General features: G+C 39.2%; 1 protein-coding gene and 1 long non-coding RNA gene across 3 annotated transcripts; both read left to right on the forward strand.

Moving 5' to 3' along the window:
• Window positions 1-2572: 2572 nt before the first annotated feature.
• Window positions 2573-7663, forward strand: pdap1a (pdgfa associated protein 1a). The gene is made up of 6 exons (XM_017705447.2): window positions 2573-2735; window positions 5179-5261; window positions 5368-5439; window positions 5530-5654; window positions 5783-5934; window positions 6546-7663. Exons 1-6 carry the CDS (start codon window positions 2723-2725, stop codon window positions 6578-6580), a joined length of 480 nt encoding a protein of 159 aa, XP_017560936.1. The 5' UTR covers window positions 2573-2722; the 3' UTR covers window positions 6581-7663.
• A 10707-nt stretch (window positions 7664-18370) lies between these two features.
• On the forward strand, window positions 18371-21198 carry LOC108431987. Of its 2 annotated transcripts, none has more exons than XR_001858191.2 (3): window positions 18371-18426; window positions 19248-19432; window positions 20262-21198. It is a non-coding gene; the product is annotated as an uncharacterized LOC108431987 (long non-coding RNA). The 2 variants fall into 2 exon arrangements; XR_001858192.2 differs by having other exon boundaries at window positions 20291-21198.
• Window positions 21199-21881: the final 683 nt, after the last annotated feature.

The following is a 21881-nucleotide window of genomic DNA, read 5'->3' on the forward strand; positions in this document are numbered from 1 at the left end:
CCCTCTTCCTCACCTCTTTTTTGCACTGTCCATTGCTCTGGATGGTTGACCCAAGATATTTGAAGTCATCCACTTTAACGACCTCTACTCCTTGCATCTTCACCTTTCCACCTGCCTCCCTCTCATTCACACACATGTATTCCGTCTTATCTCTACTGACCTTCATTCCTCTCCTCTCCAGTGCAAACCTCCACCTCTCCAGATTCTCTTCCACCTGCTCTCTACTCTCACCACAGATTACAATGTCATCTGCAAACATCATGGTCCATGGAGCCTCCTGCCTGACCTCATCTGTCAACCTGTCCATCACCATTACAAACAAGAAGGGGCTCAAAGCTGATCCCTGATGTAACCCTACCTTCACCTTGAAACCATTTGTCACTCCAACTGCTCACCTCACCACTGTCTCACTATCCTCATACATGTCCTGCACCACCCTAACATACTTTTCAGCTATACCTGACTTCCTCATACAGTACCACAGTTCCTGTCTTGGCACCCTATAATATGCCTTCTCTAGATCCACAAAGACACAATGTAGCTCCTTCTGACCTCTGTACTTCTCTACCAACACTCTCAACGCAAAAATTGCATCTGTGGTACTCTTTCTGGGCATGAAACCAAACTGCTGCTCACTGATCTGGACCCCTCGCCTTAGCCTTGCTTCAACAACTCTTTCCCATACCTTCATGGTGTGGCAAATCAACTTTATACCTCTGTAGTTACTGCAGCTCTGCACATCACCCTTGTCCTTAAAAATGGCAACCAGTACACTACTTCTCCACTCATCAGGCATCCTCTCACTTTCCAGGATTTTGTTAAACAACCTGGTTAAAAAGTCCACTGCCTTCTCTCCTAAACATCTCCATACCTCCACAGGTATGTCATCTGGACCAACTGCCTTTTCATTCTTCATCCTTTTTAAAGCTGCCCTCACTTCCACCTTACTAATTCTCTGCACTTTCTGATCCACTATCTCTCCCCCCGTTGTCCACCTCTCTCGTTTTCCTCATTCATTAGTTCCTCAAAGTACTCCTTCCATCTACTCAACACTCTCTGTTCACTCACTAGTACATTTCCCTCTCTATCCTTTATCAGCCTAACCTGCTGTACATCCTTTCCAGCTCTATCTCTCTGTTTAGCCAAATGATACAAGTTCTTTACTCCTTCTTTACTGTCCAGCCTCTCATACAGCTCATCATAGGCCTGAGCCTTTGCCACCATTATTTTCGCTGTGCGACTAGCCTCACAGTACTCCTGCCTACTTCCTTCATCTCTCTGGTTATCCCACTTTTTCTTAGCTGCCTTCTTCTTCTGAATACTCTCCTGGACTTCCTCATTCAACCACCTTTCCTTGTCTTCTTTCCTCTGACCAGACGAAACACCCAGCACATTTTGCCAGTTTCTATCACCACCTTAGCTGTAGTTTCCCAGTCCTCAGGTAGCTCCACACTGCCCTCAAGGGCCTGTTGCAATTTTTCCCTGAACTGCCTGCAACCATCCTCCTCCTTCAGCTTCCACCATCTAATCTTTGGCTCTGTCTTCACTCTCTTCCTCTTCTTTGTTTCTAATCTCATTCTACAGACAACCACCCTATGCTGCCTTGCTACACTTTCCCCTGGTACCACTTTACAATCTCCAATCTCCTTTAGGTGGCATCTCCTGCTAAGGATATAATCCACCTGTGTGCACCTCCCTCCACCAACCTGTGGTGCATATGAACTGACCACATTCAAAATTACACCATCAACCTCCAACTTCAGGCTCATGATCCTGTCCGACACTCTGTTTACATCCAGAACACTTTTCCCAAGCTGCTCCTTTAGGATTATCCCTACTCAAATTCTCTTCCTCTCTACACCATGATAGAACAGTTTGAATCCACCTCCAATGTTCCTGGCCTTGCTTCCTTTCCATCTGGTCTCCTGGACACACAGAATATCTACCTTCTTTCTCTCCATCATGTCTGCAAGCTCTCTGCCTTTACAAGTCATTGTCCCTATGTTCAGAGTCCCTACTCTAACCTCCGCACCCCTGCCTTTCCTTCTCTCTCACTGCCTTCTAACCCGCCTTCCTCCTCTCCTCTTTGATGGTCTTCGACCTACAGTAGTCCAATTTCCACCGGCACCCTGCTGGTCAACAGCACCGGAGGCGGTCGTTGTTAACCCGGGCCTCGACCGATCCGGTATGGCAATCATATTTGTGATCCGCATGATAGTTTTGGCACAAGTTTTACGCCGGATGCCCTTCCTGACGCAACCCTCACCATTTATCCGGGCTTGGGACCGGCACCAGAAAAATAAAATAAAACAATTAACCATAGTTTATAATTAATGATGTGCATTGCTCATTTTTATTTGTTATCTTGAATATTATTTTGCATGTCATTTTTCTCATTCAGAAAACAAATGAAAATCATAAAACTGTAAGATCCGCCTTTTACAGCAATAAGCCATTTTATTGGTTCGAGACTGTGTTTCTATGTTTTAATTGGTGAAAATCAGCGTCCGTCAATTATCATCGTTTTCATTGGCTATTGCTTCCCTGCGTATTTAACGTCACTCGTGCAGGAAGCGGCAACGTTGTTCTTCGAAGGGTTAGAGCAGTCAAGGGCCTCAAGAAACGAAATTAATTATTTCAATAAAACAGGTGTTAAAACACTATTTAAAGACGCACATCCTTCGCAGTTCCATAACACAAACGTTTTGGGACAACTTTTACAATGCCTAGAGGAGGTAAGTGGCTAAGATGGTCCTGTAGTTGTGTGTTGGCTGAAACACGACGCTAACGCTAACCTCGCAGGAACTCAAACGTGTTAGTGTGCTGCTCACTGGTGATTTTACTTTAGATGGAAGCTCGATAGAGAATGAACTCGGTAATCGGCTACAAAACAGTAATGAGGCAAACTAACTGACTTGGATGGCGTTCCTTAAAAACATATTGGCACAAAAGGATTCTGAAGTGGTAGAGCAAACACCACAATTGAACGTCCTACCTACCGAGTTAAGATGACCTTAACATTAAAATGCATTTGGAAACGGGGTACAGAACCGCTTTGTTCTCCGTGTATAACGTCCGTTAACTACTAGTTTCCGAAGAGTTGCTGTTCGCAGTCATTATGCTTTAAAGCTGATGCTGACTTTGAGATATATGAACTTGCGTGTGATTATGGAGAGACGAGTTGCGCATTTCTTACCACTTTAGTCAAGAAATCTGTACTTTCAGTCACCAGCGTTAGATCAGTAGCGCAGCGTCTTATACGCCATCTGCATAGCAAATCGTGTTCGATGAAGAGGAGGTGGATGTGCTAGAGTAATGCTGCTGAGACCCATGCTCCTATATATCTTGAAAGCGTAAAGACGAAAAGCTTTGACATTTTTGTATTTGACTGTAGTCTTCATTGTGTTGGGCTTCCCATTAGTTAGGCAAGCCAAGTTAGAATGTGGTCCCCAACCGCCAAGCTTTCTGCGCAGGCGTGAACTGTGCGGGTTTTTTTAAGGTATTGTTCTATGCTACTTTCGTTGTATGCGCCGTGCTAGCTCTAAGCTGCTACTTCTAATCCATACCGAAATCGACGTATGTGTGTATATATACATAAACCGATCAGGCGTGACATCATGACCACCTCCTTGTTTCTACGCTCATTGTCCATTTTATGAGCTCCATTTACTATATAGGTGCACTTTGTAGTTCTACAGTTACAGACTTTAGTCCATCTGTTTCTCTGCATACTTTGTTAGCCCCCTTTTACCCTGTTCTTCAGTGGTCAGGACCCCCATGGACCCTCACATAGCAGGTACTATTTGGGTGGTGGATCATTCTCAGTCCTACAGCGGTGTCTGATCCACTCAGACCAGCGCAACATGCACTAACACACCAAATAGTACATGCTCTGTGAGGGTCCATGGGGCTCCTGACCACTGAAGAACAGGGTAAAAGTGTGTGTGTGTGTATGTGCCCCCCTTGCCCTCTTAAATGTATGTGTGTGTGTATATACATATATACATGCATATGCAGATATGTATGTGTGTATATATATATATACATACATACAAAGCAACCCCTGAAAAACAATCCCAGAGTGATCCCTCTTCTACCAAACTTTACACTTGGCATAGTGCAGTCAGGCATCTTCCTGGCATTTGCCAAACCCAGTTTTATCTATCAGACTGCCATATAGAAAAGCTTGATTTATCACTCCACAGGATCTGCACACTGCTTCAGAGTCCAGTGACAGCATGCTTTACAGCACAGATTTGTCTGTGTACGTGTATGTGTGCTATGGATGCTGTGCAAAATGAAATAAAAATTTAATTGAAAATGATACAAAAAACATGTTATGTTAAAACTGAGGAATTGTATTTTGAAAAAACATGCTGTTATATTACATGCAGAATGTGACAAAGGCATTGTCTTGCTGAAATAAGCAAGGCCTTTCTTGAAAAAGACATCTGGATGGCAGAATATGTTGCTTCAGAATCTGTATATATCATTAGCATTAATGTTGCCTTCACAGATGTGCACTATAGATGCTGGCTTTTAAAATGTATTCTGGTGAGCTGGATGGTCCCTCTCCTCTTTAGCGTCTTTTGTATTATTCTAACTTCAGTTTAGTGTTTAAATAATTAGCACGTCATTCATTTATACTTATACACATGTACATTTTTTTTATATGTATATGTCCTCCTTGTATCTCTGCCTGTCACGCAGAAGACTGGGGTTCGATTCCCGAGCAGAGAGGCTTTGTACTTTATGGGGCAGTCATGGGCTGGAGGTTAGGGAACCAACCCTGTGACCGGAAGGTCACCGGTTCGATCCCCGGAGCCGACAGCATATGATTGAGGTGTCCTTGAGCGAGGCACCTAACCCCCAACTGCTCCCCGGGCGCTGCAGATAGGGTTGCCCACCGCTCTGGGCAAGTGTATAGTATAGTGTTTCACTGCATGGATTGGTTAAATGCAGAGGTGAAATTTCCCTCTTATGGGACTAATAAGGGTCACTTATCCACAATCTTAATATAGAAAGATAATTTCACACACACAGTATAGCACCTAAGTTAACATTTTTAGGGCTCTTGCTCTTTGTGTTTACAGTCTAATGCATGCCCTCAATCAGAGTTTTTGCTGAGTATCCGCACTGCACATTGACATTTTTTCTATGTAACTTTTGTGTCCTTAGGGAAAAAAGGCCACAAAGGTCGTGGCAAACAGTTCAGCAATCCTGAAGAAATCGACAGACAGATGCGAGCGCAGAGGGAGAGGGTGAATATCTGTTAATTATTGTGGGTCCTCAGCTGTACAAAGCCTCTCAGATGGAGGTGTTCACGTACAGACGCAATCCTTAAAGTGCAAACTTTTCATTTTGTAGGAGGAAAATGGTGATGCTGAATGTAAAAGTTCATCGGAATCTGAGGAGGAAAGCAGCAGTGAAGATGAAAAGGTAGATATAACACAAGAACAAATAAATGTTCCTTATACTGTATGTATTATCTTTTAAATTGCTTTAAATGTGCTTATTTTTTTATGCAAGAACCAGAAAAGGAGTGGCGTGGAAGGATTGATTGAGATTGAGAATCCCAATCGTGTCTCCCAAAAGAACAAAAATATTGCTGAAGTAGATGTTAGCGTACCAAAAGAGCTCTCACGTAGAGAGAGGTATGTATAAATACCTGGTTTCACAGAGAGTAGCTTGGCTATTGAATATATATTTTTAACTTGTTTATTTATTTGATCATTTACTTCTTGTGTAATTAAACTTAATAATGAATGTGTCTTGGTGGCAGGGAGGAGATTGAGAAGCAGAAAGCAAAGGAACGCTACATGAAGCTGCATCTAGAAGGGAAGACTGAGCAAGCCAGGGCAGATTTGGCTAGACTGGCCATCATTAAGAAACAAAGAGAAGAAGCAGCAAGAAAGAGAGAGGAAATGAGAAAAGGTGAGTCCATTAATCCAGTTTTCATTCTCTTTCTGTATGGATTTTGTGCAATAGTGTACATGTCATAGACTTGATTCTCATTTATTTTTACTTAATTACACCTTGTGCTATATTAACTAAGGTGAATCAGTAATATGACATGTTAATGTAATTTGGCATGCATTATTTTAGCTAAAATAATTGACTTTTGTTGAATTACATCAGAGGATGGGAACTGAAAGCCAGAGACCTGCACAGTTTGCTGATTTCCATACTCAGTTTCCGTAATTCCATTGGCAATTAATTGAAACAGGGATGTTTGGGCATGGACATTGCCTGTACAGGAATCTGGCCCTCCTCTGGATTACATAAATACCTAGATCGGGATGCCCACTCATGGTCCTGGGAATCTAACACCCTGCAGTGTTTACCTCCAACCCTAATTTAAAACACCTGATTCAGGGAATGAAGGCCTTCAGGAATGTCTGAGCATTAGAGCAAGTTGTGTTGGAACTGAACTCTCCAGGGTGATGGAGCCTTCAGCACCTAGATTTATCAAATCATGACGACAGAATTGTTATATTTCTAACTTTTTTTTTTTTTTTTTTATTTTTTTTTTATATCCATCACAGAAAAAGAGGTACAGGAGGCAAAGTCCAAACGTTAGCCTCTTTCCCATCTTTGAGGACAGGGCTGTCCTGGGGCGGGCAGGTGGACAGGGACCAAATTAATGAGGGATACAGCTCAGGGGTATCCAGGCACACTGTCCTTTCATCTTTCACTGCAGAGGGACAGGACAGCAATTTGGACATTTCGAAGCGTCAGATAGAAGTGAGTGTTAACTGCAGGAGCTAACTCTCCTTAAAAGATTAAGTAGTCAGGAACACCATAATGTGCCCACCCCCCCAAAAAAAATATACACACACCTTCACTGTGCTCTGATCCTAAAGCTGCTGGAGTTTACTCCTAAATTAGTTTTTATATGTTTTAATATACCATTGATTAGGATGTGCTCCAAGTTTTCTTACTGACATCTCTTAGTTGGTTCCAAAGGAGTCGCTTAGAGTAGTGAATGGAGAAACACTAGCAAACCTGTGGCACCTGTAAAACACCATCTGCTTCTGTTGTGGCCTGTGCCCGTTTCTTTTTTTACATCCTTAAATGCATAAGTTTGATACCTTTTCAATTAATCTGTGCTGGGTAATTCCTTTTTTTGCATGCCAGTTACTTGATGCATCAAATTTCATTTTGCTGATTCACAGGTTACCACATGACTTTATGCGGTTAAACAGTAGCTGAGTAATTTAATGTCAACAGTATTAAGTGACTGGTCTGTTGTAATGTTGGCAGTAAACAGACATTTAAGCAGAGTTAAGTGCTCTTGCTTTTATATGAAAATTGCCATTTACTCATGACCAATTCATAGGCTTGTCTCTTGATATAAATATTGTATGCTTCAGTCTATTTGTGGGACCCAAATTGCCTTGAACATTAAGAAAAGCAATAGTACACATGCAGATGAGTATTTACAGTTGGCTCAGCTCTGAAGTGTATACGTTTGAAAGTGTGCTGTCCAGGATTAAAATGAGTATTTGCATTGTAAGGTATTGGTAGGAGGGATAATGTGTTTGTATCCTAACTTGATTTGTTGCATAGAAATAAATGCTTTTTTTTTTTTTTGCTTTTTTTTTTTTTTTTGCCCACGGACTTTGTCACAAATTCTAATAAATATGTATGCCATGGTTTTGGAGTATAGTTTCTGGTCACTTTATTGGAAACCTTTACTTTGCAGGTTCATCTTGCTATCATCTAGCTTGCAGGTTCTAAACATTCCCTCATGGGAAGATGGATAAAATACATTGTGGAAGCACTTTATTGTAAGGGTACAGTAATTAGGGTAATTACAAATCAAAAAAATAATTAGAAAATAGTCATTAATCAAGAACAAAAACATTGAACATTAAAAACTCAGATTAAAGTCCTCAACTAATGCATGTACTAATGAATGGAGATGAAGGTAATAGAGGCTTCAGTGTCTGAATTGATTGGGAATTAATGTGTTCATTAAAGACCCTCTCCAGGCATTGATTAAACCCCTAAAAATCTCTGATGAGCAAAATTACATATGAGATTATTTTAAAGAAAAAAAAAAAAACCTTAATGTCTTAGATGTAATTCTACACCTTTTGCCTTCACCTTTGCTAAACCAACCATCTGCGATCCGCCTTGAGGCGTCACCCAAGATCAACCTTATTGATCAACATTGACTGTGTCTTTGCCCCGAATTAAAACAAAATTTAATCACAGAAAAACTCAGTCCGTTTAAATAACCTTATCAACATATATCCATGTTCTGATGATCGCACTAACACACCTTAGATCTAAAACTTGGACTACTTAATATAAGATCATTAAACTCTAAGGCAGTCGTCGTAAATGAAATTATAAGCGATCATAAAAAAAAAATATTTGTCTTACTGAAACGTGGGTTAGACCAGATGAATATTTAGCTTTAAATGAAGCCATGCCTGTAGGCTATAATTATGCACATAGGCCAAGATTATCAGGCAAGGGAGGTGGAGTCTGTGTAATATACCAAAATACTCTTGATATTAGTCAGAAACAATGCGACACCTTTACTTCCTTTGAGGTCCTCTCTATTCACGTTACAAATCCGGTCACAAAAAAGACGTTTTCATTATTTAACATTTACAGGCCACCAGGGCCATACTCTGAATTTATAAAAGAATTTAGTGACTTCGCTGCAAACCTGGCTGTGTGCAACGATAAAGTAATAATTGTAGGAGATTTTAATATTCACTTTGAGAAGGTAGATGACCCATTAAAAAGGGCATTTACCTCAATCGTAGACTCTGTTGGTTTTACCCAAAATGTAACAGGGTCTACACACTACTGTAGTTATACGTTAGATTTAGTTTTGACACTAGGTCTTAACATAGACAAGCTTAATATCCTACCGCAAACCACAGCGATCTCCGACCATTACTTAATTTCATATGAGCTACGACTTAGCCATAATATATATACGTCCCCTTGTTATTCAACAAAGCGCTCAATAAAACCATCTACCGCTCTACAATTTATAGAAAATCTTCCAGAGTTATTAACCCCAGTCTCCACTCCATCAGACCCAATGGAACTAGATTTACTAACCGATTATTTAGAAAATACCTTACGATCCACTTTAGAAAATGTGGCCCCACTTAAAATAAAAAGAATAAGGCAGAAAAAGCTCGCCGCATGGTACAACGATAAAACCCGGACCTTAAAACAAACAGCTCGGAAATTAGAGCAGAAATGGCGTCGTACCAAACTAGAAGTGTTCCATACTGCCTGGAAGGACAGCCTTATAGAGTATAGAAATGCTCTCACTAAAGCTCGCTCAGCATATCTGGCCTCGCTGATCGAGAATAATAAGTATAATCCTAGAATACTGTTTAATGTGATTTCCCAAATCACACAAAATCAGGCAGGTACTGAACCAGAAATTCCAGCAACTCTCACCAGTGAAGTTTTTATGGACTTCTTTAATAATAAAATTGAAAATATTAGACAACAATTAACCCACAGTATCAAATTCAAATCCAGCTTGGCTGTCATCTGACTTGGCTGATATAGAACAAAACACAGCTGTAGAAAAGAGCCTGGAAACTTTTTACCCCCTCCCACAGCTGGAACTAGAGAAGATTATCTCTTCTGCAAATTGCACAACCTGCATACTCGATGCAATTCCATCAAAATTACTCAAAGAAGTACTGCCAGTCATTATAAACCCTCATCTCAACTATTGTAAACTCGTCCGTTAGTCTGGGCCATGTTCCCAAAGCTTTTAAACTAGCAGTTATCAAACCTCTGATCAAGAAACCAAATCTTGATGTCACTGTTTTGTCTAATTACAGGCCTGTTTCTAACTTACCGTTTATATCAAAGATCTTAGAAAAAGCTGTGGCCCAACAACTTAGTTCATATCTACATAAGAACCATATATATGAAAAATTCCAATCTGGATTCAGGCCACACCACAGCACTGAGACGGCTCTAGTTAAGACAACTAATGATCTTCTTGCCTCTGATGAAGGCTACATATCTCTCTTAGTGCTACTTGACCTTAGCGCGGCTTTTGATACAATAGACCACAATATTCTCTTAGAAAGGTTAGAAAACATGGTTGGAATCACAGGGACGGCCCTATCATGGTTCAGATCTTACCTATCAGAACGTTATCAGTTTGTTAGGGTAAACAATTTATCTTCCACTTATTCAAAAGTGAGATTTGGAATTCCGCAGGGGTCTATATTAGGACCATTACTATTTACACTGTACATGTTACCGTTAGGCACAGTTATAAGTAACCATGGCATAAACTTTCATTGTTATGCAGACGATACTCAAATGTACATATCAGCCAAACCTGATGACCAATACAGCTTAAAGAAAATGGAGGACTGTGTAAAAGACGTGAAAGGCTGGATGTCACGCAACTTCCTCCTATTAAGCAGTAACAAAACAGAGGTTCTCATTCTGGGTCCAAAATTAGCAAGAAGTGAATCACCAGATTTAATCTTAAATCTCGCCGACTTTCCAGCCACACCTGGATCAGCAGCAAAAAATCTTGGCGTTATAATAGATTCAGATTTATCATTCGATCAACACACAGGCAGCATCACTAGGACAGCTTTTCTACATCTTCGCAACATTGCCAAGATAAGAAATGCCCTATCCCTGCGTGATGCAGAAACACTAGTACATGCCTTTATTACTTCTAGGCTAGACTACTGTAACGCACTACTTTCAGGATGCTCGAGCAGGAATTTAAACAAACTCCAACTAGTCCAAAACGCCGCAGCCAGGGTCCTCATTAAAACTAGAAAATTTGAGCATATTAGTCCAGTGCTATCATCACTTCATTGGCTACCTATTAAATTCCGTATTGATTATAAAATCCTTTTATTGACTTATAAAGCCCTACATGGTCTTGCTCCTGAGTACCTGCAAGACCTTATTTCTCATTATGAGCCATCACGACCACCGAGTGCTGGCTTATTAATAGTCCCCAGAATTCAGAAGGTTTCAGCTGGGGGAAGAGCTATTTCTTATAAAGCCCCCAAACTCTGGAATGATCTTCCAGAAACTGATCGGGACTCAGACACAGTCTCAATCTTTAAGACTAGGCTGAAAACTCACTTGTTCAGTTTAGCTTTTGGTAGCTAATGTTCCCCCTTAGATAAAGGCAGCAGATCCAGGGGTCCATGGACACAGGGAATTATAGTAAACTGAGACGCTGGTGCTGTCGTCCCGCTGCTCGCACTCAAGTTTGTGGACGGTGGAGCGGAGGCATGCCGAACTGTTTCAGAGTGCTGCCGTGTCTGTGTGTCCTTCTGGTTCTCTCCTTTTAGTTAAGCTGTCATAGTCAGATCTGCCGGAGTCGTTAGCCACACTCTGTAAATGTTTACATTCCCTGTTTATGTATAAACACAGAGAATAAAACTAATTCCATTTACCTGCTTTCTTTCCGAGTATACAATCACCCATATGTCCGACTGGACACTGAAGGACGACTGAATGCTGAGCCCTCCTGCTACCCACTTCAGACCAGCTGCCTGAACATTAACTAAAATAACTAAAATAAACTCAATTCTGAGTAAAAGTACCTCTGTGTCAACATTTCACGGCTGCTAACATTGCACTGAATGTGGATTGTGGTTAAAGTTGCAGCTGCCACCACCCTACAATGATGTTCTCATAGACTCCTAGTTATTCCTAATACCAATATTACTGCTATTAATATTAGTAATATAATCACTTGTAGGTAGTTTGACCAGAGGAGGATGGGTCCCCACTGGTGAGCCTGGTTCCTCCCAAGGTTTCTTCCTCAGTTCTGAGGGAGTTTTTCCTTGCCACTGTTGCCCCTCGCTTGCCCACCAGGGGGTTTCTGTACATTCTTAGTCCTGTTGAAACTTTGTCTTTTCTGAAATTCTGTAAAGCTGCTTTGTGAGAACATCCGTTGTAAAAAGTGCTATCCAAATAAATTTGATTTGATTTGATTTGATTAAGTATGTACAGATCTACAAATATGCAAACAGAGGTTTGCCTTTCAGGCTTTCTCCACGTTCCATATGCATAACCTTATCTTGCTGAAGTATTAGTATTAGTGGCTTATGAAGACATCCTATATAATGACAAACAGAAGAAAGTCGTGATCTCTTTTGTTAGAATTATTGTAATGAATATAGACAACATCTAATTTGTCAAGCTTAGCTATTTTCCGTTCCCTTATCTAGCACCCCTGATAGGCCATTTTTACATTTCAACATTTTTTTTCTGCTGGAAGTACTTGCAGGATAATGCTGCTTAAGCAGTTACAATAGCAATGATGATGAGTAGAGCGTCAGGTGTTCGAGCTTGAAGCAAAAACAGCCATATCTCTGTTTCAGTGGTTTGTCTGCTGCCCATTAGTAGAGGAAAAAGAGTTTGTGCAGTTAAGAAAATCAAATTTATTTGTATAGTGCTTTTTTACAACTGATGTCACAAAGTAGCTTCACAGAATTCCAGTAAAGACAAGGTTTTAACATGAAATGTAAAACCCCCAAGTGAGCAAGTCAGGGGCGATGGTGGCAAGGAAAAAAAGACGAAGAAACCTTGGGAGGAACCAAGGCTCACAAGAGGGGACCTATCCTCCTCCGGTCAAGCTACCTACAAATTATTGATGAAAAAAAAAAGAGGACCTAAGCATCACATAGGTCTGCTATTATGCTCATGTGTACTGATATGTATAATGTAAACGATTATATTATTATTATTAATAGTAGTAGTATTAGTTAGGAGTCCATGAAAACTTCAATGTAGGGTGGGCAGCTAGTCCAAGGCAAGTGGTGGTAGCTGAAGCGTCAGCAGCTAGTCTGAAGTGGATAGCTGGAGAGCTCGACAGTCAGTCATTCATCAGTGTCCAGCTGGACAGGTGGGCAGTTGTTTACTCTGAAAAGCCTAGGGATATGGAATTAGCTTTGTTCTGTTTGGGTGTATGTAAAACAGAATGTGAACATTTCCAGGGTGTGGGTAACGAATCCGGCAGATCTGACTATAACAACTAAAAGGAGAGAACCAGAAGGACACACAGACACGGGAGCACTCAAACAATTGGCATCCCTCCGCTCACCTGTCCACAAACCTGAGTGATCGCGTGTGAGCAGTGGGACGACAGCACCAGCGTCTCAGTGTACCATGGATCCGCCGCCTTTATCTAAGAGGGAACATTAACTCAAATAAACTCCATACTGAGTAAAAGTACCTCTGTGTCAACATTTCACGGCTGCTAACATTGCACTGAATGTGGATTGTGGTTAAAGTTGCTGCTGCAGTCACTTTCAGAGAAACAGTTTTTCTCCTTCAGAAACTTTCAGAATCTGAGAGAGGGATAGGGGGTAGCTAAGTAGCGTGCTACTTTTTGTAGCTAACTGCAAATTTTTGTAGATAATAGCTGTAGCCACTACAGTTTTATGAAATGTAGCTAATAGCTGTAGTGCCTAAAATTTTTGGTGTAGCTTTAGCGATAATTTTCACTACAATTTCACTACAGGCTTCAGGCAATCCACGCAAAGTTTGAGCTACAGAACGTGGACAGTTCAAGCAAATGGTTGGTTGCGCTGGTCCCACATGCCTTAAGCTTTAGTAGGCTTAACTCCGTGGGGGTCGGCAACAGAAATGAAGAATGTACTGCTATGCCATTAAAGATTGGAATGGGAAAATTTTAATGAGAAGCTTGCAAAAGAGAAGCTGCAGCCTTGTAATTTAGTGTTTGAAAGTTTCTCGTTGCAGATTAAACGTATCATGAAACCAGGTGGAGTGCTTTTAAGTGCAAATAAGTCAGTTCGTCTCCAAATTATTGATGTTTGTCATAAATCTTTTTCTTTGCCATTTCGTTAGCTGCTAGCTAAGCAAGTTTGTTCTTCTCTGCATCGGTGACCAACAGGCTGTGCGTCAATCTTCAGCATTAAATGTTTGTGAACTTGCAGCTATGCATTAACTCCATCATTTAAGACCATTTATTTGAAAACTGGTAGAACTGTGTGTTATAATAAGAAAAAATGTCAACAAATCTGTGAGCCAGTTGTTTTTTATTTTTACTTTTTATTTTACATTTTCCCATGACTTCAAATGGCCACTCTTTATTCAAAATATGCCAAAACTACAACAGCAAAAAACAGGGCACTGAATACTTGAACTATTCAAAACTGTTTTATATAAAACAATAGACTACATTAGCTGCAGATAACTGTTAAATCTCTTTAAATGTCCACAGCGTACAGTACGTTTATTTGAACTATCCATTCTCTTGAACTGGATGCCTGACACCTCTTTTTGTGGTGCTGTCCCATAGATTGATGTTGGGTAAGGGTGGGAGCACACATTATATTGCAGTACATGCTGGGAACTGTAGTGCAGCTCACTGTGATATTACTAGAAAATTAAACTAACTTTTGGGTCTGAATAGGATTGTATCACAAGTCTGACATATGGTGTGTGTATATATATATATATATATATATATACACACACAAGCTTTTATTATAATTATTTTTTTAATTAATTCATATTTAAAGATTCACATTTACGACATTTAACAGATGCTCTTATCCACAGTGACTTTTGTTAAAATTCTTTGTTATCTATGCAGAAAAATATATTTGCTAGTTACAAATAGGTTAGAGAAAAGGCTAGTCTTGAGGTCAAATATTGCTAGAAACAAAAGCCCATGTCGATACCCATGTTAGGAGAAAAAGAAACAGAATTAAACAAAACTATAAATTACTCAGTGCTCAGCTTTTTTACAGCTTAAGTACTATAAAAAGAAAGGTGTCTTGACTTTTTGTGTCTTCAGATGGAACAGAGTTCTCAAATGAGATGGCAAGATCATGATGGGGACCTGTAGTTGCAGCGATGAATAGCAGCTCAGTCTTGCTAGCATCCACATGCTGCTATTCTGTCAGCTTCTAGTCCTCCAGCCTGCAGTTTGCCAGCTACTAACTTTCCCACAGTCCATCTGCGAAGCAATAGTCATCACAGGAACATTCCCCCAACTAGGTTAAGAGCTAAAATAAAGATGCTGAAAAGAGAAAACAGGATGCCTACAGCAAATCTGGATATAATCAGTAAAATAAGTTAATCAAAGTATCAGTCGGTTAAAAATCGTCCTTAAATTATGTTAAAATTACTTGTTCATGACAATCCTAGGTCTTTTAAGTTAAAACATTGTGTCCAAAATGTCATTCATTTTAATGTGTCTTGTTTATGGCCCTGTATCTAATGTGAAAAACCTTTAATCAATGTGTTATTTTGTCCAAATTCATATGAGAACAAAGACTATAATGAATTTGAATGCAAATTTTACCAACTGTTGACTGACACAATAGATTGTTTATATAAAAATTAGTGTCAAAATGTTTAGCTTTATTGAAAAACAGAACTGTACCTTAGCTATTTACCGCCATTAGCTCAAATCCAAAACGAAGTGCTGTCAGCCCTGTACGATACAGGAAAATTAGGCAACATAAATATGGTAGGTGCTGTCCTATCTCAGTCATGTTGAGGGGTTTGAGATCTTAAAACTAACATCCCACCCTAAGCGTAGTCAATAATTTATAGTGCAAAACCAACTCCTTTAAAATGCCATTTCAAATGTCAGCATGAAGACAACTACCATTTCAAAAACTAACATGAGCATAAAGACTCAATGCAGTTTATTTGGTAAACATGCCAGACCATCCAAAGGAACTTACATTCCACCACATGTGAAAATGTTTCTGCTTAGTCTGTCCATCCAAATTCATCAAGATATTCTGGACAAACTGACAGACAAGTTGTCAGAAAGCTGAAAACAAAGGCATAAAGGAGTCCAAACACTATGATGAATGCATTTCCAAAATTGTTGCCCTCTATCACAATGGCAGCGTCCCATAGCTCAGCATCATACTCATTGCTGTCTCTTCAAATTGTGTGAATCCCCATTGTTCACTCACATGTCCTTCTCCGCATCACCAATGACAGACCTGAACACAGATACAAACACATAATCACTGACCTGTCACAGAAGTGGACAAGCAGATGTCTGCATTTTCAAGGCTTGTGAAAAACACAACTTTAGCTTAGTTATGCACCATCATCAGCTCAAATTCAATCAAAATCAGATCTTAACGGATGTTCATTTTGTACCAATAATAGGAATATTAAAGTGTTAATTTACTGATGCAATTGCCAAAAATGACAAGTGGTCCATCTTTAGATAAGATTTAGATTCTGAATCAACTGCAGGTACAATGCATATTGCTGATGTTGAAGTAGCATCTCAAATTCCAGTGGAACTCAGATAAGGTGAACATGCAGCCCCTCCATCAAATGATAATTTTTAAAGCACACTTTCATCATGTCCTAGCATGTTAACCTTGTCTGAGTCCCTCCGAAAACCTTAAGTAAGCTACATATTTATGGCTCTAGACATCAGTTTTCTTCCAAGAACACTGAAAAAAATGTTGAGTAGGATTTACTTAAAAATACTTAGGAAAGTTTTTCCACGTAAAAAGTGCTAGTATATTTAACAGACCATATTTTCATTTAAAGTTTACTCAGAATTCTTGGTGGATTTAATTAGAAATTCTTCAGTAAAGGCTAGTTTCCAACACCCTCATTCAAGTATATTTTAATCGCTGTATCTTAGTAGATTTTACTCAAAACATTGTAATACCACATTAAGCCATGGCTTTTAAAATTCACATACTAATACTAGTAATGTTGTAGCAATGCATTAGTAATGCTTATTTTTACATTATGGTATTCAATTTCTTAATTGATGATTGCCATAAAACAACCAATAAGTGACAGACAACATTCTAAATATTTTTTTATTGTCACACTGATTGGAAATGCATTTTCAAGTAACAATTGAAAGGGTAAAATGGTATAATTAGGATACAAGATAAAAGGACAAAACAAATGATATTGATCTTTCGTCACATGCAGCTCAAGTAAAATCTTTTGATACACTGTGTATGTATGGCAGGTGTCTCTGAAAATGTGTGGGAGGCATAAAAAGTGTGAGGACTGAGTGAGTGAGTGAGTGAAGGGGCTGTGCATGTGTGCATGTCTGTGCAAAACATGTACATTTGGAGAAAATAACATAAAATGAATTAAAATATATAGCTCAAGAAAATAACAATTCAAGAAAAGGAGTAAGGCCAAATTATACAAATCTTTAAAACAACTGTCACATTGTTTCTAAAGTCTCACTTGCTTCAAAAAACAAGTTAAGCGTCACATACAGCTCAAGTAAACTAGGATACAAGACAAAGGAGTAAAGGGCAAATTATGTCCGTCTTTCAAATCAACTGTCAAACTGATTCTCACTTGCTGCAAAAAATAAAAACAAAAATAGAAGTATAAAAGTGCAAGTGCTGAGTGTCACAGTGTATAACTTTCATTCTTACAATGGTAGTTCTCTACAAAGAGTTAACTTTTGGAAAAAAATTTTGAACATCCAGCTCAAGTAAAACTATGATACAAGACAAGAGTAAGGACAAAAATGATGCACGTCTTTCAACTGTGTTTGTAAATTCTCACTTGCTCTGCAGAAGTAAAAATACAAACGGTGGAAGTGCAAGCATTAAGTATCACAGTGTAAGGACAAAAATGATATCCATCTTTCAATCATCAAACATTCTAAAGTCTCATTTGCTGCACAAAATAAAAAATGAAAATTGCAGCAATTAAAAGTGCAAGTACAGTGTCACAGTGGACAGTTTTCATTCTTACATCAGTAGTTTTCTTTGTAAAGAGTGAACTTTTGGAGAAAATTTTAGAACATCCAGCTCAAGTAAAAACACTTGAAACACTTCAAATGTGTATCTCAGCTTAGGGGGATAACTGAGATTCAAGGAACAGATTAACCCCATGAGCAGAAGGCAGGCATTTGTGAGATTTCTACATCCATCCAGTACCTCAGTTCCATCAATAACAACGATCACGCTGTCTGGGGTAGCAACTTCCTCCTCTGCTGCAGCACCGGCCAATACAATGATCTTCATCGCAAGGTCAGCAAAGCTATCTTTGATCATGTCTTTGCTGATATCCTGCCAAATGCACAAATAGTTGCAAAGTGGTCAAAACACTGAACAGAATTAAACAGTCCCTATAGACATCCCAACACGAGCCACAACTACTATCTGAAGTCAAAGAAGAAATGGGAAAACACTAAAATTTACCTGGTAGTCTTTAATGAGCTCCTCACAGGAGAAATTCTCCCAGGAAATTAATGAGGCATCGGATCACAGTATCTCGCCTACCTTCCATCCATCCATCCATTTTCTAATCCGCTTCTCCGTCAGGGTCGCGGGGGGGTGCTGGAGCCTATCCCAGCAGTCTTCGGGCGGAAGGCAGGATACACCCTGGACAGGTCGCCAGTCCATCGCAGGGAGACAGACAGACAGACAGGGTCAGCCTCAGGTACTTTTAAACCTATCATGAGAGGCAACAAACGCAATAAGCACCAATTTTCATGTGCATTCCCACCTACAGATCTTCTTGTGGCAAAATTGGCAGGGATCATATGTGGGCAATTTGTTCTGTCACTCCACTTATAAGGGAACTGACAAACCGAATGATTGAGATCCACCAGAGAAAAATATTTCTTTGTGATAAAGGCAGTAAATGACAATGCCAGTTCTACTGGAACAACACCTTCAAGAAGGTCATGTAACCAGATGTTACATCAAAATGCTGCAGTTTTTCAGACAGTGCACAATTCTTTCACACCATAGCAAGGAGTTTGAGTAGGACTTGACAAAGCTGTCTGAACATGCAACGCATGCTGCACTTCGTCTCTCTGCTGAAAAAGTCCAGATCTTACCTCTGTAATCTGAAACTCAGACTGTTTCCCAGACAAATTCTGCAAACATATGATCCTGTGAAGCTTTCGACAAATCCAGCCACAGAATAAGCTCACAAATTATCAGCCACTACACTTGCCACACTGCCTTTGATGACTTTTCCCAAACTCGGAATAAAAAGTCCATCTCTCTCCAAGATTTTGAGATCTGTTAGTAGTGGCTCCAAAACCTTTTGAATCCCAAATCACTTGGGGTCATCTGCTTTACAAAGAATAGCTAAATAAATACTTGCCAATGTTGATCGTGCCTATGCTGAAATGTTTCCTAACACCCAATATACAGCAGTGACTTTGTGTATTTGGTGGGATGTTCCCAAGGGATTACACACCTCGAAGTCATCAATGTACAGAATAAGACTTAATCTCTCTTCATCCACAGAGAAAAAGTCATTTTTCTGAAAGTGAGATCCATCATGAAATGACTGGTATGTTGATCCACACAAATAATGGCACTAGACCAGCAGGGGGCGCACCTTAATGAGAGATCGGTCCGGGCTATAAAAATGGCAGCGAGGAACCACTCTTCAGAACGCTAACTTCTGTGAACCGTCTCTCTCGTCTAAGGTACGAAAAAATATGGTATTCCACTATCGCCTTTTCTCTGCATGGTTTTAAAATGTATTGTATGTGTCTTGGGTTATATGCAGTGTACGATTCTCACGTAGTTTGAAACACATGTAAGTGCAACACGCCATTAGCTGGCTCAGATAAGTTCTCAATGACTGAAGGCTATTGGTTGTGTATGTTAAGCTCAAGGTAAAAGAATAATTAGCTGAGTTAACGTAAATGTTATTAATAGAATTTTCTTTTCTGTTGCACTTTTGTACCTTTTGAGATGGGTAGTACTTATTAAATGCTGAATGAAGTTTATTATTGGTTTGTATGTGGGATTAAGGGGTTTATAGTTGTTTTTTTGAGTTAGTGCTTAAGTTTGCTTTTTTATATATATATATATATATATATATATATATATATATATATATATATATATATATATATATATTTCCTTTCTCATAATTATGGGCTATTTTGTGTAAGTGTATTTGTACGAGTTATTTATTTCTTTTCTTGATTATGGTGTTTCTTGAGTTTTGGGTTTGTCCAACTGATTTCATTAGTTATGTTGGTTTATTTTATTAAGGTTGTTTCTTTGCTTTATTATTATTATTATTATTATTATTATTATTATTATTATTATTATTCTGCCTTATGAATAGGATTTGTTTTCGGATTATTTATTATATTAGTGCATTTATTGAAGTTTACTTTAGTTTCTTATCTTCCTTATACTTTATTATTTTTTGTATATTTGGTTAACTTCGTTGGTGATTACTTTGAAATTTATTGTTTTGTATTTCAATGTTAATCTTGTGTAACTGTCTTTTGGTTTAAGGTTAGGGTTACGTTTGTACTGTGCCCCAGGTTTCCCCTAGGCCTGAGTCCGGTAACATCAACAACAGAATAATGTGCCTTCATGAACTCTCCTTTTATACGATGTGGCAAAGGTCCCATCTTTCCCCAAAGCTGAGCTTAGAGGATGTGATTCACACAGATTTTTCACCAAATCTGCGATAAGAGCTTAATCTAAATCACAGTTGTGACTTCTGAAAGTGGACTCAAAACTCTCTCAAAAAATCTCTCAAAACTGGACCATATGCCAAGCATGATGTAAACTGAAGTTCATCTACAATTTCATCTATGCACTTGTTCGACACATTAAAACAGCTCTCCAACTTCAGAAAAAGACCAAGCTTATTCTTAATAACTTCAAACAAATCCTCGGGGGTTTCAACCAAAAGTTCAGCATCATCTTCAGAGTCCTCTGGATCATGGTGAAAGACTGGATTTGGAGTTGGATTTGGATATGTTTTCAAAACTTCAGCTTTAAAATCTTCATGTGAGTGTTCAGTGTTTTCTGTGCCCGAGTAGCAAACGTTGAATAAATGTTTGTACTAAAGTTGCAGTTTTTGAAGATGCATGAAACTACTTCAAACCTCCTTAGATGGCTGTTAAGATGTTCGAAATACTGTTTCTTGGAAGAGAAAGAAGCTGAACTGCAGAGGAGACAACTGAATGAAAGAACCTCCCTGGTGTGACTGAATCTGAATGGTGACGAGTCAAATGAATCTGAAGGGCATTAAATGTTCTAAACGAACATGGACAATCTGCATGAAGACAAGGGATTAACTGACTGCGGCCACCATTTCCATGCTTAAGTCTCAAATGTTTAAGTAGCTCAATCCTTTTGTTTGAGGCAAAGCTACATAATTTACACAACCATCTCATGCTGTGACACCTAGTATAGGAAAAATAAACATGCAAGTCTGTTATCCATGTCCATCTATCCTTGGACAGTACTTCAAACTCAATCATGCTGTTTGGTGAGTGTGTTCGACTTGCCTAGAATAAGATCCAAGTCTTAGTCAAGTGGCATGTCAATAGTGGAATAAATAGCTGTCCAGCTATTCCTGCTAAAATAATGCACACATAGTATAGTAGTGTGTGTGTGTGTGTGTGTGTGTGTGTGTGTGTGTGTGTGTGTGTATATATATATATATATATATATATATATATATATATATATATATATATATATATATATATATATATATATATATATATATATATATATATATAATTACACCCACAACACTTCTTCTTTCGGCTGAATTTAAGATACTACCCTTTCAAGATAGTCATCAGTTCTTTTTAGTGCACTATGTCACCATGCCCTGCATCTTTCTTCTTCTTTAGGCTGCTCCCTTTAGGGGTCGCCACAGCGGATCATCTGCCTCCACTTGCCCTATCCACTGCCTCCTCTACTTTTACAACAACCATCTCCATGTCCACCATCACTACATCCATAAACCTTCTCTGAGGTCTACCTCTTCTCCTTCTACCCGGCAGCTCCACCTCCAACATTGTTCGACCAATATATCCACTATTCCTCCTCAACACATGTCCAAACCATCTCAACCTGGCCTCTCTGGCTTTATCTCCAAACTGCTCCACC

The sequence above is a fragment of the Pygocentrus nattereri genome, chromosome 13 (assembly GCF_015220715.1).
Source record: "Pygocentrus nattereri isolate fPygNat1 chromosome 13, fPygNat1.pri, whole genome shotgun sequence".
In the NCBI taxonomy this organism is placed as follows: domain Eukaryota; kingdom Metazoa; phylum Chordata; class Actinopteri; order Characiformes; family Serrasalmidae; genus Pygocentrus; species Pygocentrus nattereri.